The following is a 17,017-nucleotide window of genomic DNA, read 5'->3' as shown; positions in this document are numbered from 1 at the left end:
AGCCTTATTTAAATCATCATTGTTATGAAAAGATTTTCAGTACTTTTTGAATCTACGGCAATTGGAAGTAAAAGATGACTTAGAAATATACACAAAACATCTTCAAAATTTGAGCGATGATTTTAAATTGCACTTTGCAGATTTTGAAAACATGCACATTCCAGATTGGATTATCATGCCATTTTCTGCAGATATCGAAAATATCGAATGTAACTTGCAAGATGAACTTATTGAATTGTCAGCTGATCTTGAAGCTAAGACGCTTTTTAAAAATATGACTTTAAGTTACTTCTGGACGAATATAAATGTAGAAAAATATCCAAAACTTTCTGAAGTGGTACTCCCCTTTTTGCTTGCATTTCCAAGCTCGTACATAGTTGAAGCTGGTTTCAGCAATGTTAATTCCATTTTTAAAAAAAACAAAGAAATAAGCTAGATATAGAATTCTGTGGCGATTTAAGGCTGAAACTTACTAATTTTGAACCCAACATTGCTAATCTTGTCAAGAGTAACGAAGCACACCCTTCACATTGACAACGTTAGTAAATTGTATACTAAGTTAATAAGTCTTATTTTCATATATATAAGGAAGATTGTATTATTATTATTTTGTTATCTAAATTAAATTTTATATTTTATATATTATTTATCCCTCCTGTCAAATATGTAACGTTAAGAAGCACGTCAAAAACAAAAACATATCCCTTTGACGTTAAGCCAATATAATAATATATACTGTATTATACATACAGTAAACACTGTAACTATAAAATAAACAATCTAAAAACTCACATAAGCATCTTTTTTGCTTGTCCTATTATAATTATGTAATAGTAAAATAGAGGGTGTCGATAAATAGTCAAACTCTTGAAGGGGTCGACGGTCAAAGAAGTTTGCTGACCCCTGGTCTAGGTATAAGTCAGTGTAAGCAGAGTTGTGCTATCATACCACATGGAGGAATGGTGAAACTTCTGTGGCATTCGGCAGTACTAGGTGATAGATGACTCTTATATCACCACTACCATCAATTTTCTTAATCACAAGCTAGAATTAGTGAAAACAATGTTTGGTTTCTATAGAAAAGCTCCAACATTTTCCTTTCTCTTCTGTGTTACAGAAGTATTTTCCTTTTTATTTTATATTCCAGAATAAAAAGGAAAATGCTGCCACTTTGCTCTGAATGTCAAGCCTTTTCAGGTTATGATTGGCATCATGTTGCTACCCATTATTCTTTATATTTTTTAAGTTAAAGTTTTAAAATGGTTTCTTGGGGTGGCCATTCAATAGTTAACCTGATTGAACATAATGGCAGTGTTCTAGGAGGCATGCATCCAGATCAACTAGTGTATAATCTTGCTACCTGTACTCTATCATCTGAGACTGAAAGGATCCAGTAGTGGGACTGGGGATGGAGTACTGCCCAGATCACATTATGACATTATGCTAAGGATAAGGAGTTGAGTACATCTTGCCATGTATACATTGTATTTGAAATTCTCAAGAAATTTCTACATTTCCTCTGCTCCGAACTTATATTTCATCATGGATTTGTGAGTATCAAACCAGTGCAACAAACTTACCTACAGAATGATCTAAAACTCCTAACTACTTCTTAATTCATTTCAAAAATATAAGGTCCTAAGACTATTTATTACAAAAGAAGGTAGAGAGCCAAGGTGATGAGTAAAAGGAATGCTGGAGTCACCACATCACTGGTTTGAGTTACTTCCCACTCTTTCAAACATTAGTTTGAGAAGACAAGCATCCATCTTCCATTACCTACAGTGAGTGGTCAGAGAAAACTGACACCCAATCGCAAAACACAGAAAACAGTCCACAGCATGGAATCTTCTTTAGAAGACCTTGATGCTGAGCATGATTGAAAGCCTTAAAAATGTCCAGAGTAACTGTTTGAGTTTCTCTGAATTTTACGATCAAATCTATCCAAAGATAAGTAACATAATCCAAAATATCACTGGTGAATTGACACTAGCAGAATCCATATTGACAGTCATTAATCAGGTTGAAAGTTTTAAGGTAGTGTAATAGTGTGGTGAATTTTTCCAATACTTCAGAAAGATATGGGGTTAATGTAATGGGACAAAAAAGGGACGGTTTAGTCACTCTTTTTGATGGCAGATTTTCTCACAAAAGGAAAACCTCCAGTGGAATGAAAGTGTAAAAGGATGACATAGAATCAGGGGCGGATTTACACATAAGCTAAACAAGCTACAGCTTAGGGCCTCACATTACAAGGGGCATTGCTCCATCTTAAAAAAATCCTTTTTTTAATATTGTCACAGGTGAAGTGTAAGAGAGAAGGGCCTCATACATGTTATAGTTTAGGGCCACAACAAGTTGAAATCTCGCCCTGCATAGAATGGGAGTAAACTGTTGTGCACAGGTTTTGGAAACAACTTGGCGAGATGCCATCAGAAACTTCAGCAATAACTGTTTGGAATTCTTCTGATATCCTTCTGTCAGAAGACCAAAGGAAGTATTGAATGAAATATGTTCAATATGGTTATAGGAGATTTACTATGATCAATGATGGAAGAATTAAAGGAAAAGTAGGATGGTATAGAACCATCAGGTAACAGAGGTGGAAGTATAGATGGTCAGGAGTTATCAGGGGACCAAAAGGCTCAACTACTGTTCAGTCTCAGAATAGAGTTTGGATTTATTGATAATTTGTTTAGAACGGCTCCAAGTTTAGTGTAGACAAAAAATGAAGCTGAATCCAAATGGAAATTTGGATACAAGTCCATGCCTGCCAACTCAGTGAGTCACTATGATATTATAAGTGCTCTAATGCAGTTTGAGCACATGGGAAAGTTTTTTTGGAAATTTTTACCTTCTTTTTTATTAATTAATACTAGGGGCTTTTCCCCCTGTTCTCTGCACTCACGTTTGATAAAATAAAATACTTACAGAAGCTTTCAACTTTCTGTGTGTCTCTTCCTCAACTATGAATACATAAATACTTTACTATATCTATATAATGTCGGTGTAAATAGACAACTCTTAAAGAAAAACTACGATCATAGTGTGAAAGGCATCATTTCATCTGTATCTCATGTTGTGCTCATCCTTCACAATGAGTTACCATGTATTGTACTACCTCGAATAAGTAATGCTTCACTAATAGAGACGACTATTGTTACCTATTCTCAGTGGGCACCACCACCCATATGGTACCGTTTCAAAGCTAGTTGGCTTTTCATCGGTGGGTGCTTTTCACACTACGATCATAATTTTTCTTTAAGAGTTGTCTGTGGTGTATCTACATCGATATTATATAGATATAGAATCTTAAACTCTTAAAGTATGCCTTGTTGCATTTAGTTTATTTAAATAAATACGTTACGTATGAAAATCAAGAATGATACCATGTGGTAAGGTTAGATAAACATAGCACGTGACCACGCTTAAACAGAAGCGTGTTTTACCACAATAAAACAAGCTACTGTTACGTATTTTTTTATTTGTTATGTATTACCATGTAACCCACATCTCTCTTCTCCCATTGGCTGAATAAATATCACTGAGAAAAATTATTTTAATGTATAGAAAAATATTAAATTGTGTTTTACAAATAGTTTAAATAGCCTTAGTCGTGTTCTTAGCATATTTTTAAATTTAGCTAGTGATTTTGTAAGTTATGACTTTCTATTCATACTGCTGTTGCATCAGTGTTTTGGCACAAATATTGTAGCACATAACGAGTAGTGCAGTAGAATAGTAGGGGTTTTAATTGTGATAAATAAGTAGCTTGAAAGTTCTAATCACTTGTTGGGCATATATCTTTTGGTGTTTATCTGAGGAATTTTACTTTTTAGTAAGGATAAAGTGATATAACTAATTTAGCACTGCAATTATAACAGTATAGCATAATGCATATCTGGAATTTGATAGCATAAGGTATAACATAAAACTTGATAGCATAATACGTATCAACACATTTAGGAATCTATTAGCTTAGTGTAGTTTTGTCACTTAATCAATTAAATTTATTAATTTTCATTGTCAGTCAGTTAAATTTATTTAAATGGAAATGATGCTCCAGACTACAGCAAAGCAATGAGCGCAAAGTAGCGGGAGTGCTGCAGCTTGGGGAAGAACCGAAGGGAGCAATTCTCCAACATTTCACAGCTTAACAAAATGTGCAACTTGTAAAATGTATACAGATTTTTCTGGAACAGGACATGATCCAACCGGGTGTGTGTGCTGTATGCAGGAAGTGTGAAGAAATTAGATACCAACTCGGTGAAGAGTACTGTAGATGCTCTTGAAAGAATTAAAATGGGAGCCCATCAAGCTCTCAGCTGCCCAACTCAATGTTAGAGCTCATGCTTGTGCATCAGACAATATGGTAACAATCTCCAGGACAGAAAATACACTGGTCCCACAGGAGGTAGTTATTATCAGTGGCTCTACTGTCAGGGGAAACGAGAAATATGTTGTGCAAAAAGGATAGATGCAATAGGATGAGGGTATATTTGCCAGGGACAAAAGTAGATGATATTGTAGAGCAGATATCTTTTAAGGGAACAAAAGGTGATATTGTTGTACACTTTGGCACTAATGACATTAAGAATGAGACCTGAGGACTTATTTAACAAGTTCAGAGCAATGTTAGGAAAAGGTTGCAAGTTAGGATTGAATATGAAAGTGTGCAATTCTTCCCAGACACGATAGCAAGAAGTATATATTGAGAGCATTGTCAATCAATTCTGTCCTGAAGAGAATGTGCAAGGCTCATGGGGCAGAATTTTTCCTCAATGTGCACTGTTAATGGCAGAGACTGTTTTTACAGTGATGGGTTACACTAGAATAGAAGGGGTGCAAGAATATTTTCTGATGCTATCAAGGCAGTGATAGGTGGGTCAAAAAACTGCTAGTTTTTTGGGGGGGGACACAGTCTAATAGCTTAATTACAACCACAGGCAGAGGTGAAAGTGATTCTTGTACTGCTACTATTGGTACCCGCAGCCTGGAAAGCAAGGTATCTGGGACTTCAGGCTGACTAAGAGTAAAAACATGTGTAGGTATACTTGCATGTACACTAATGTTAGAAGCATTGTAAATAAATTTGATGAATTTGAAGTATTGATTAAGTCATCAAATGCAGACATTGTAGAAACAGTGGAAACATGATGTCACTGAGACCTAAGTGATGCTGAATTTGAATATGAGGAGTACAGTGTATCAGAGGACAGACAGGAAAGATGGAGGAGTTATGCTCTTAGTTAAGAAGAATATTAAATCTAAGGCAGTACATCCAGTTGACATGGGTGACAAGTGCAACATTGAGTCAGTTTCGTGTAATATTAGCACTTGAAAACAAAATTGAGAGTAGGAGTGAGTTATAGGCCTAATGACTGTAATGAGTATACCAAACAGCTGTACAGAGAAATAGTGGGCCAGTAAATCAGAAAGTCTTTTTGTAGGAGATTTTAACTTTCCAGATGTTGACTCGAATATGTGGGTTGGTCACACACATACTAGCAAGACTTTTATTGATTTCTTGGAAGACTGTTTTCTACAGCAACATTTTAGAGCGGTAACAATACTCTTGATCTGGTTATCAGCAGTGATTTTTCATCCATCAAGAATCTGCAGGTAAAAGACTCACTGGGTGGCAGCAATCCCAGTGTACTAATGTGGAATTAATTAAAGACATAACTAATGTCAATATTAAAGGGAAATGTTTTGCTTTCATAAAGGATGACTACAGTGGTCTCACACAGTTTTTGAATTCTGTGCAGTGGGACAAACTGGTGACATTACCAACAGCAAATTCTAAATGGGAAATTAGCATTACCATTAGTACAGGCATGTGATGCAAGAAAGCAAGCTTATGGCACCTCCGTAGCCAGGTGGAAAGGAGCAGCAGTGCGTAGCACGCTTCTTGATTAGACCGGGGTTCAAGCCTGTCACCACCAAATACGGAGGATGCGGAAAGGTCAAGGGAATGACCACCGCATATTCCCGGAGCAATATGGCCTTAGTTGCTAATGCTCCTAAAAACCAAACAACAACAACAAAGCAAGCTTATGCAGCATCAGCCAAAAAAAAACACGCTCCCATTTCACCCCTCCGTTCATTCCAAGTAGCTGTCCAGCTCAGCCTTCAATTTATTTAGGCTATCAACTTCCACAGCAAAGGATGGAAGTCCACCAACCAAACAGCCGCTGGCTAAAAGCAAACTTCCACACATCAGTCCTGCATCTATCTTTCCTCAATTTGAATTTATGCCGTCTCAAGCGATTATTCTGAGCAAGAGGAAGAATTCCATCAGCATTGAGCATGCTCAAGCCATTCAAGGCTTTATACACCTCAATCAGATCACCTCGCAGGTGCCTAGTCTCCAGACACTGTAATTTGCAAAATTTAAGCCTTTCTTCATAAGAGCAAGAGCGCCTCCATAGCCAGGTGGGAAGGAGCAGCAGTGCGTATCACACGCTTCTTGATTAGACCGGGGTTCGGGCCTGTCACCACCAAATATGGAGGATGCGGAAAGGTCAGGGAATGACTACCGCATATATCCCCGAGCAATATAGCCTTAGTTGCTAATGCTCCTAAAAACCAAAATAACAAATAAGAGCAACCCCTTGTTCCATTCACTAATCTTGTTGCCCTTCTCTGTACTCGTTCCAACAGCTCTACATCTTTCTTAAAATGAGGCCTCCAGACCTGTACACAGTACTCAAGGTGTGGCCTGACCATTGCCTTATATAAGGGGATAATCACCTCCTTATCCCTGCTAGAAAAATTCCTGTATATCATTGACAAGACACCATGAGCTACTCTTGCAGACCGTCTGCACTGCTCAGAAAACTTCATATCTGCCTGCACAATTACCCCCAGGTCCTTTTCGTTCTCTACCACTGTCAGTGTAGTACCACAGAGTTGCAACATCACTCTGGGGTTGCTGCTTCCCATATGTAGTAATTTACATTTGTCAATGTTAAACTTCATTTGCCACCTCTCAGCCCATCTGCTCAACTTTTCTAGATCCTGTTGCAGCAGCGTACTGTCATTAGTGTCGTTAACAACCCTGCCAACCTTGTACCTTAAGTCTGCAAACTTGGACCTTAAGCTTGATATATCATCATCAATATCATTTATAAATACAGAAAACAAAAATGGACCCAATACTGACCCTGAGGGACTCCACTAATAACATTAGTCCACGATGAGCAGTGTCCATTGATTACCACTCTCTGTCTTCTCCCACTCAACCATCCCTTTATCCGTAGCAGCAATTTGCCTCCAATGCCACACTGCTCCAATTTGTGAAGCAGTCTTCCATGTTAAACAGTATCAAAAGCCTTTCTAAGCCTGTACAAATATATGATATCAAAGTTATTCCCTGCATCCAGTTCCTTTGTGACCACATCATAGTATCCAATCAAATTAGTCAGGCAAGACTTTCCCTTAACAAAACCATGCTGTGTCCGAGCTATAACTGAAGTCTTGTCTAGATGATCCTGCAGTGCTCCTTTAACCAGTGCCTCCATTAATTTTCCTGGAGCAGATGTTAAACTAACAGGTCTATAATTACTTGTGTTGCCCTTTGATCCTCCTTTGTGAATTGGGGTCACATTTGCACATCTCCGCTCCATGGGTACCTACCTCCCTTGAGTCCAAAGAAGCTCTCATAATTATGGCTAAGGGTTTGCTTACTTCCTTTGCTGCCTCCTTTAATATAACTGGGTAGATCCAGTCCTCCCCGGGTGCCTTTTTTATGTTTATCTTCAACAATTTCTCCTCCACTTTCCTCTCAGTTATTACAAAATCATCCAGCTCATTGCCAAAGTTTAACTCACCTCTGGCATTCCCTTTCCTGAATAACTCCTCATGGGTAAATGTAGATGCAAAATACTCATTTAGTTTTTTAGCCACCGGAGCAGGATCATCAACAGTTGAACCATCAGTATCCAGTGAACCAATTTGATTCATCCCTTTCCTTCTAGAGTTTACATAGTAAAAGAACTCTGTGTTGTTTTTCTTTGCATCCTTTGCCAAGGATTTCTCATAATCTGCCTTTGCCTGCCTAATCTCCTTTGTGACTTGGTTACAGACCAGCTTATATCTATCATAGGCTTCCATGTCACCCATTAATTTATATGTATCCCATCCATTTTTTTTCTCTGCCACATGTTTCATTAGTTCATCTGACATCCATTTAGGCCTAAACCTTGAACAATATTTCTTAGTTGGTACGTAGAGCCTAGTAGCTTCCAAGATTAATTCTTTGAATGCTTCCCATTTTGAATTTGCTATTGGCAACATCATCAGTTGGTCCCACCATACAGAATTTAAATACTGTCTCAGGCCACCGTAGTCACCTTTACGAAAGCAAAAACCCTTCCCTTTACCCCTGATGGTAGTTACCTCTTTGAGTAAATCCCACTTCAGCATACTCTGATCGCTGCCACCTAGTGGTTCCTTTATCTGCAGATTCTTAATGCATGAAGAATCACTACTGATAATCAGATCAAGAGTATTACTCCCTCTAGTTGCCTCCCGAACATGCTGATGTAGAAAACAATCATCCAATAAATCCACAAAAGCCTTGCTAGTGTGTGAGTGACCAACCCACAAATTACAGTCAATATCTGGGAGATTAAAATCCCCCATTATAAGACTCTCTGATTTACTGGCCCACTCTATTTCCCTGTGCAGTTTTGGGCCTCTCATATAGTCCCATAACAAGTGCTGATCCTTGGATTCAGGGGAGGGCCCTATGGACTGGAGATAGGCAAATGTATCCCCAATTTATAAAGGGGGATCAAAAAGTGAAACGAGTAATTACAGACCTGTTAGCTTAGCATTTGTTCCAGGGAAAACAATGGAATCACTGGTTATTGAAATAATGCAGGACCACCTGGACAGGCATGCAATCACATGCATGATACTGCAATCACAGCGTGAATTTGTTAAGGGTTATTTGGTTAACCAATCTGATAGGTTACTCTGATGAAGTGATCAAGAAACTGGATGCAAATAATAATTTTGACATCGTATACTTGGATTTTAGGCTCTTGATATTGTTGCACATAAAAGACTGCTGTACAAACTGGAGCAATGTGGTGTTAAGGGCAGCTATGGATAAAGGGGTGGTTAAATGGAAGAGGACAGAGTGGTTATCATTGGGTATTGCTCTCCATGGACTAATATTATTAGTGAAGTTTCCTAGGATTCAGTGCTGGGTTCATTGCCGTTTTCAATTTTTATCAATGATAAAGAACAGATAAAGAACAAAAGTTTAGGGTGACATGAAGAATAAAGGACTTCGTCCCTATAAGAATAACTTCACTGACATGATTTGAGCAAATATTAGCATTAAAAAACTTAGACTAGTAGTCCAATGAAGGAAAAGAGAACTAGAAATCATCCAGATCATCCAAGTTTACACTCTTTCAATGCAGACAGTTTAATGCTATTGCATCATATTTATACGTAGTGAACTACCGAAGTAGATAAATTGGCATCATTTTAATTATATCTCATATTGTGAAAACCTTTGCAACAAGTTGCCATGATATTGCACTAAGTTTTCACAATATGAGGTATAATTAAAACGATGCCAATTTATCTACTTCGGTAGTTCACTACATACAAATACGATGCAATAGCACTAACCTGTCCGCTAGTGAAACTTACACATAGTTTGAAGCTTTGGCCAAAAAATTGCATTAGTCTACAGGGTGTCTCAAAAATATTGGTACAGATGTTTAGGGAAGGTAGGTAACATCTAAAGGAATGTGAATTGCATAGGAACCCATAACCGGAAACGTCACCGTAAGTCGGTACACGGTGCTGTTCATCAGTTCGCGAGAGGGAAAATTTCTGGTTTACTTATTCAAGCAGTAGTCGCCGCACAAAGAGCATGGCACCTCTGTAGCCAGGTGGGCAGGAGCAGCAGTGCGTAGCACACGCTTCTTGATTAGACCAGGGTTCAAGCCCGTGAGCCACCAAATATGGAAGATGCGGAAAGGTCAGGGAATGACCACCGCATATCCCTGGAGCAATATGGCCCTAGTTGCTAATGCTCCTAAAAAAAAAAAAAAAAAAAAAAAAAAAACCCAAATAATGAAGAGCATGCATCGATATACGAACTGTGAGCTGGCAGACATGCACCTGGTGTATGGTAGCAGAGGGCAATGGACGAGCTGCTCAACGAATTTATGGAGAACACTTAAGGGTAAATTGCTACAATGGATAAAAGGATGGTTAAATGGGAGAGGACGAAGGGTGGTAATCAATGGTTGCTGCTCTTCATGGACTAATGTTATTAGTGGAGTCCCACAGGGTTTGGTGTTGGGGCCACTGTTGTTTTGTATATTTATCAATGATATTGATGAAGGTATATCAGGCTTAATGTCGAAGTTTGCAGATGATACAAAGGTTGGCAGGGTTGTTAATGACAGTAATGGCAGTGTGCTGCTGCAACAGGATCTAGATAATTTGGGCAGATGGGCTAAGAAGTGGCAACTGAAGTTTAACCTTGACAAATGCAAAGTACTGCATATGGGTAGAACCCCAGAGAAACGTACCAACTGTGTGGTACTACACTTAATGTGGTAGTAAATGAAAAAGACCTGGGAGTAATTGTGCAGGCAGATATGAAGTTTTCTGAGCAATGCAGATAGGCTGCCAGGGCAGGTCATGGGGTTTTTGTCAATGATATATAAGAATTTTGCTAGCAGGGAAAAGGAGGTGATTATCCCTCTGTATAAGGGAATGGTCAGGCCACGGCTTGAGTACTGCGTACAGGTCTGGAGGCCTCATTTTAGGAAGGATGTAGATTTACTTGAGCGTGTACAGAGAAGGGCAACAAGATTGGTGAGGGGAATGAAGGGATCCTCTTACCAAGAGAGGCTTAAGTTCTGCAAATTGCAGTGGCTGGAGACTAGGCACCTGTGCGGTGATCTGATTGAGGTGTATAAGGCCTTGAATGGGTTTAGCACGCTGAATTCTGATGGGATCCTTCCATTTGTTCAGATTACGAATCTAAGGGAGCATAAATTCAAATTAAGAAAAGACAGATGTAGAATAGATGTGCAGAAATTTGCCTTTAGCCAGCGGGTGGTTAATTGCTGGAACAGACTTCCATCTGTCATTGTGGAAGTTTATAGGTTGAATAAATTTAAGGAGGAACTGGACAGGCATTTGGAGGGAATGGTGTGTTTTTTTTTTTTTTTTTTTTTTGGTTGATGCTGCATAAGCTCATACACATGCTTTCTTGCATCACATGCCACTGCGCTACTACTACTTTCCAGACAGACATGTACTGGACCACCGTTTGTTTGCATGTGTGCATCAAAATTTGTGCGATTATGGGTCAATTAGAGGTAACAGGAGTAGTGCTGGCAGACCACGTTCGACGCAAACTCCCACCATGGAAGAAAGTGTGTTGAATGCAGTCCAGAATAATCCTACTACCAGCACACGTACCGTTGCCTCTGCCTTAGGAGTGTCTCGTTGCATTGTACAGCGTGTCTGGCATGACGATTCCTTATACCCCTTTAATCTCCAAAGGGTTCAGTTACTGCTCCCCCTAGATCATCCTGCACGTGTGGCTTTTGCACAGTGGTTTCTCCAAGAAAGTGTTCAAGACTTATTTTCCAGCCTATGTTTTGTTCACGGATGAGGCTTATTTCACTCGGCAATGCTTATTCAATCAGCACAATGCTCATGTGTGGGCTCACAGCAACCCACACAGTGTGCACCCCCTTGCGGCACAACATCGCTTCGCAATAAATGTGTGGGCAGGTATGGTCGGTGACTGCTTAGTCGGCCCATACCTGTTACCATCCCGCATGAACTTCGCTAAATATCGGATCTTTCTTGAACAAGTTCTACCAGGGTTACTTGACGATGTTCCAGCAAATGTGAGATGCAACATTTGGTTTCAACATGACGGGGCACCTGCCCGTTATGGAAGGTGTGTTCATGACCATTTGAACAGGCGTTTTGGGCGTCGATGAATTGGCCGTGGTGGACCCGTTGCCTGGCCCCCACGCTCACCTGATTTTTCAAGCCTTGATTTCTTTCTGTGGGGGGCCCTCAAATCTATCGTGTATGAATTGCCTGTGGAGACGGAAATGGATCTCGTGGTGAGACTCGTCTGCGCTGCTGCTATTGTCAAAGAAACTCCGGCACCTCCGTAGCCAGGTGAGAAGGAGCAGCAGTGCGCAGCACATGCTCCTTGATTAGACCGGGGTTCGAGCCCGTCACCACCAAATACGGAGGATGTGGAAAGGTCAGGGAATGACCACCGCATATCCCGGAGCAATATGGCCTTAGTTGCTAATGCTCCTAAAAACCAAAATAACAATAACATAACAAAGAAACTCCAGGTGTGTTCGACCGTGTCCACCAATCCGTGCTACGTCAGTGTCACACATGCATCACGTCTCATGGTGGAACCTTCGAGCATCTGTTGTAATGAAATAGATGCATCGTGAAATGCATCCATCTCGTACTCCATTGTTAATATTATGTCCAATAAATGTTTGCCACTAATTACTGTCTTGTGTCATTTCTGCTTCTTGTGCCTCTGCTACTACTCTCCCGTGACGTTTCCGGTTATGGGTTCCTATGCGATTCACATTCCTTTAGATGTTACCTATCTCCCCTAAACGTTTGTACCAATATTTTTGAGACACCCTGTATACTCTTGTAATGCCGAATGACATGAGGCTGAAAATGGTCATAGGACAGAGACTCCACTCCCTTAGAGAAGAGACCATATCCAACTTTTGTTTGTTTGTTATTTGGTTTTTAGGAGCATTAGCAAGTAAGGCATATTGCTCCAGGAATATGCGGTGGTCATTCCCTGACCTTTCCGCATCCTCCGTATTTGGTGGTGACGGGCTCAAACCCCGGTCTAGTCAAGAAGCGTGTGCTACAAACTGCTGCTCCTTCCCACCTGGCTACGGAGGTGCCCTATCCAACTTTTGATCTGAGGTACCTAGAGAACAACTAACATTAACTGTGTACTTCATTGAGGAAAGGACCAAGAGTGTTAAGTGTGTGATTAGAATTTTCTAATAGGTAAGTGAACAAGTTCTGTAAGTCTTTAGTCATGTCACAAGCTTCATCATGTCTACTTGCTGGGTTTGTACATCTAGAAAACTGAATCCAGCTGGAGTTATGAACATTAAAATTACCAAAGCAAATTACCTTACTGTTAGGAAAGTTTCATTGGAGAAAGCAGAGTTTCAAAGAAAGGAAGTCTGAAAAGTTCTGAATAATGTTTAGAATTAAGAGAATGATGAAGCCAACAAATGAAGTTAATAGAATGAAATAAAGAACTTTTAAATAAATAACTTTTCATGCAGAGCAGTTCACAGTATTGAAAGAATACAAAAACAACACTATATTTAGCAGCCATAAGATCTTAAATCGCAATCACTGAAACGTGTACTTCTGCGTCTTTAAAAGAGGAATTACAGATTATTAATTCTTTCTTAAGGAATATCAGAGTGGACATGTACAACTATCAATTGTAAAGCCCGACGAATCACAGAGTGAATAATTAAGATAAATGAGATGGGTAGTGGTTGAGGAAAACAATATAATTGAAATTCTGTCCAAAAAAATAAGTGTGGCATGTTGTGAAATGAATTAGGAGGTTTAGATCTTTTCACAGATTAAGTTTGTTCCATTATTTTATCTGTTCATGGTACATTAATTTTTAGATGAGTTCAAAGTTGTTGGGGGGAGAGAACGTATAAATTTGATGGAATTTTTAGATGTGGCATACAAACAGTCAGAATGTATTGAGTTCATTGATTTGACTGTAGCCTTTCCATGGTTGTCTGTCTTCCACCAACCCATCCATTGATGACACTACTGCCTGTCTAATGAGCATATTCCATCTAATGTTGTACATATTGTGGAGGACATGAGAAATGATGTATCATTTGACTCTGCTAGTCAAATGATACATCATTTTACTAATCATCATGGAAAGATTAATGAGTTCCCTCTTGCTTCAAATGGCATAGGCCAGCTAATTGGTGTCCAGAGATAGAGTGAAAATTACTCTCAAAGTTGGCAGTATCTTGTATATGATTTCACATGACTGCCAGTTAACTAGTTGTGCCCATCAAGGGTAATCATTACAAGCACTGCAGCTAACACATTAAAGGTATTAAATTCAAGGTTAGAAAATAGAAAAATTTTGCATTTAGAGAATCTCATGACCTCTGAATACAAAATTGTTAATTATAAAACAAATTAAAAAATAACAGAAATATAAAAATTTGGCAGGAATCGTAAAGATAAAATACTGTCACATTAGGAGAACATGCATTTCAAATGTGATTTTTTATCAAAACTAAAGTAAGTTAAATGAATGAAAACTATATTTTTCTTTGTTCTTTTATAATTAACCATATTTTTGAAGACTCTCGGTCAGGAAATCTTAGACACAATTAAATATGTTTTAAGATTTTCTGTTTTCTAATCTATAAGGCATATAGAACAAAATATTCCCACTGATTTCAGATTTTAACTTAATTACTGGATATTAAATACAAAAGTGTTTTTACCAACTGATTTCATTTAAAACTGTTATTAGATTAATTCTATTTTTGTTTTTCAGCATTATAAAATTATTAGCATTTTTCCTAGTTTTTAAAATATAACTTTTCTGTATTTCAGGTAAAAGTAATGCAGAAGTTGCTACTTTTGCTTAATAATGCAATATCATCATACTTTTCTGGGAAGCAGACTGTTTTGGAAAGTACCCTAAAACAGTTTTGTGTTAGATTAAGCAACTCAACTCATACAGCATAATTGAACAGGAGCTGCTGTGAAATGTTTTTGCAGTGAAAATTATAGTTCAGAACTTAAGTGCCTTCACTTATTACTTATGTAGTAAAATTTTCATAATTTGAATACCATATCTGTACCCTTTTTGTTGTTGTTGTTTTCTTACTTCTTTAACCATAGTAGATGTTTGGTTGAAGGAAAAGGACTAGTCTGTGTATACTCATATTTACTATCATCGTATATACTGATTTTCTGTATAGCATATATAAAATATATTTTTATGTTATGCAATCACCTTTATAATCCAAATATATTAGAAAAAACTGATCGTCATGTTCCATGCATGCTGTAATAGAACTGGAAGAACTACAGATTAGGGTAATTTATATTATGAATGATTAGAATTTAATTTACTTAGACAAAAGAACTTCAGTTCTACTTACACCCTGATCTCACTTACCAGGGTATTCTTATCTCTTTACTTGAAGAGCACAGTAATTACCAATGTTTGGTTTCAGCGTGCTTGCCAACTGCTGCCCGTACTAACAGCTGCTCACGTTAAGGAACCATGGCTCAGTAAATTGCATTATCACTACTGAATCTTAATTGTCAGTGGTTTCTAATCTGTTAAGATAAAGGTTGCCATTTAACCATTTATAGAATGTATGGATTTAAACAAATTAAATTAAACAAATATAAGTTAATAGCTTGTTACAGTTAATTTTTTCCACATACTGTTATAAGAGATTGTTGTCCATTTTCTATTGAATTATGATATCTTATTGAATTGTCAATTTGTACTGCTTAACATATGTTATAATTTTTACATTTAAATATTATGGTATAAAATTTTCATACTGCTCTTTATAATTATTCCTTTTTGCAAATTTCATTATAGTTTAAAATTTTGGTATATAAGCATAGTTCAAAGTTAGCTTCTTTTTTTTTTTTTTTTTTGGGATAAAGAGAAGTTGAATGTAGCATGCTGCATAGGGATTTTTTAGATTATTTCTTAATATTGGCAGTTATTTAGATTAAACTGGAACTGTTTCTAAATTTTTCTGGGATGTATGGGGAAAAAAATAATAGTAAGTTTTTGTATAAGTGTGTTTACATGGAGAGCCACAAGAGAAGTAAGAAGTAGCCTGGTTAGTAGGAGGTAAGGCTACAACATCAAAAGGGATTTTGCACAGAAATTTACAACCTGCAACTATTTTTTAAGGTTTTCAGGCAGTGTAATTTTTAAGCAGTATAATATATTCGATAATGTGCAGTGAAATCTTGATAATATAAAATCTAATTTATTTGACTGGTTGCAGTTTGTAAATATTAATCGATAACCCTAGCAGTAATTGATAATTGAAACAGTAGGTGAAAATTGTGTATATAATGTTTTTTCTCCCCTCACTAAGGAGGCAGTTATAGAGCAACAATTTTTTTTTACATATAGTGGCAGACAAAAAAACCACATCACTTGTGAATTTTGCAAATAATGTGTTTTGCACTGAAAAGACATGTTCGAAATACATTTTTAGATGGGATATATATCTCTGTGAATGAAATCCAATAAAAAGACTCCATATGATATACTTAATTGCCATAAATATCTTCCCAAAGGGTAAAATGCATAATTAATGCAAATATGAGAAATCATGCAAATGGCAATCATGACAACCAAACATACATTTTATTGCATTTACGTGTACCAACTGAAATGACAAGTTAATGTAATAGTATTATGCACTGTTAAGCAGTAAAATAAGTCTTCACTATTTTGTTCCTCTTCGAGCTGCAATTACAGCTTTGCAATGATTTGGCATAGAGTTAATCAACTTCTGGATATAGGTTGCCCAATTTCATGGTACCACACCCTTACATTGCTTCCCTGTAGCTGAATCTTATTTGTTGGCTTCTTCTGGGCAATTTTAGACGACATTATGTACCAGCAATTTTCAAAAGGGTTCAAATCTGTACTGTTGCCGGGCCAGTCCAACACTGTAATGCCAGAATTTCTGAGGTATGACTACACCTTAAGGGAGAAAAACGAGGGAAAACATTGGTTTAAGTATGTTTTAAGCCTTGTGAGACAAGAAGACAAACTCATCATTAAAACTAAATAGCATAAAACTTACCAATTTTTCTGTGTGGCAAGGTGCTGAGTCCTGCTGAAAAATGCAGTTTTGGACGTATGTGTGGTGATGCCTAATAATGGGTTTCAAGCACT

At 37.7% G+C, this 17,017-nt stretch overlaps 1 protein-coding gene across 2 annotated transcripts in view; it reads left to right on the top strand.

Moving 5' to 3' along the window:
• The window catches only part of LOC150085524 (arfaptin-2-like), a 99,110-nt gene extending 83,656 nt beyond the window's left edge, over positions 1 to 15,454 (top strand). For both annotated transcript variants that reach the window (XM_090373314.1, XM_090373313.1), the window contains exon 6: positions 14,683 to 15,454. In XM_090373314.1, coding sequence (XP_090229440.1) covers positions 14,683 to 14,817 — 135 coding nt within the window. In that variant the 3' untranslated portion in view covers positions 14,818 to 15,454. The remainder of the gene's footprint in view (positions 1 to 14,682) is intronic.
• The last annotated feature ends 1,563 nt before the right edge of the window (positions 15,455 to 17,017 follow it).

Source organism: Mastigoproctus giganteus, chromosome 5 (assembly GCF_048544385.1).
Source record: "Mastigoproctus giganteus isolate SK-2022 chromosome 5, ASM4854438v1, whole genome shotgun sequence".
NCBI classification, from domain to species: Eukaryota; Metazoa; Arthropoda; class Arachnida; order Uropygi; family Thelyphonidae; genus Mastigoproctus; species Mastigoproctus giganteus.
Note: the sequence above shows the minus strand (reverse complement) of the source record. Positions and strands in the feature narration are given on the sequence as shown.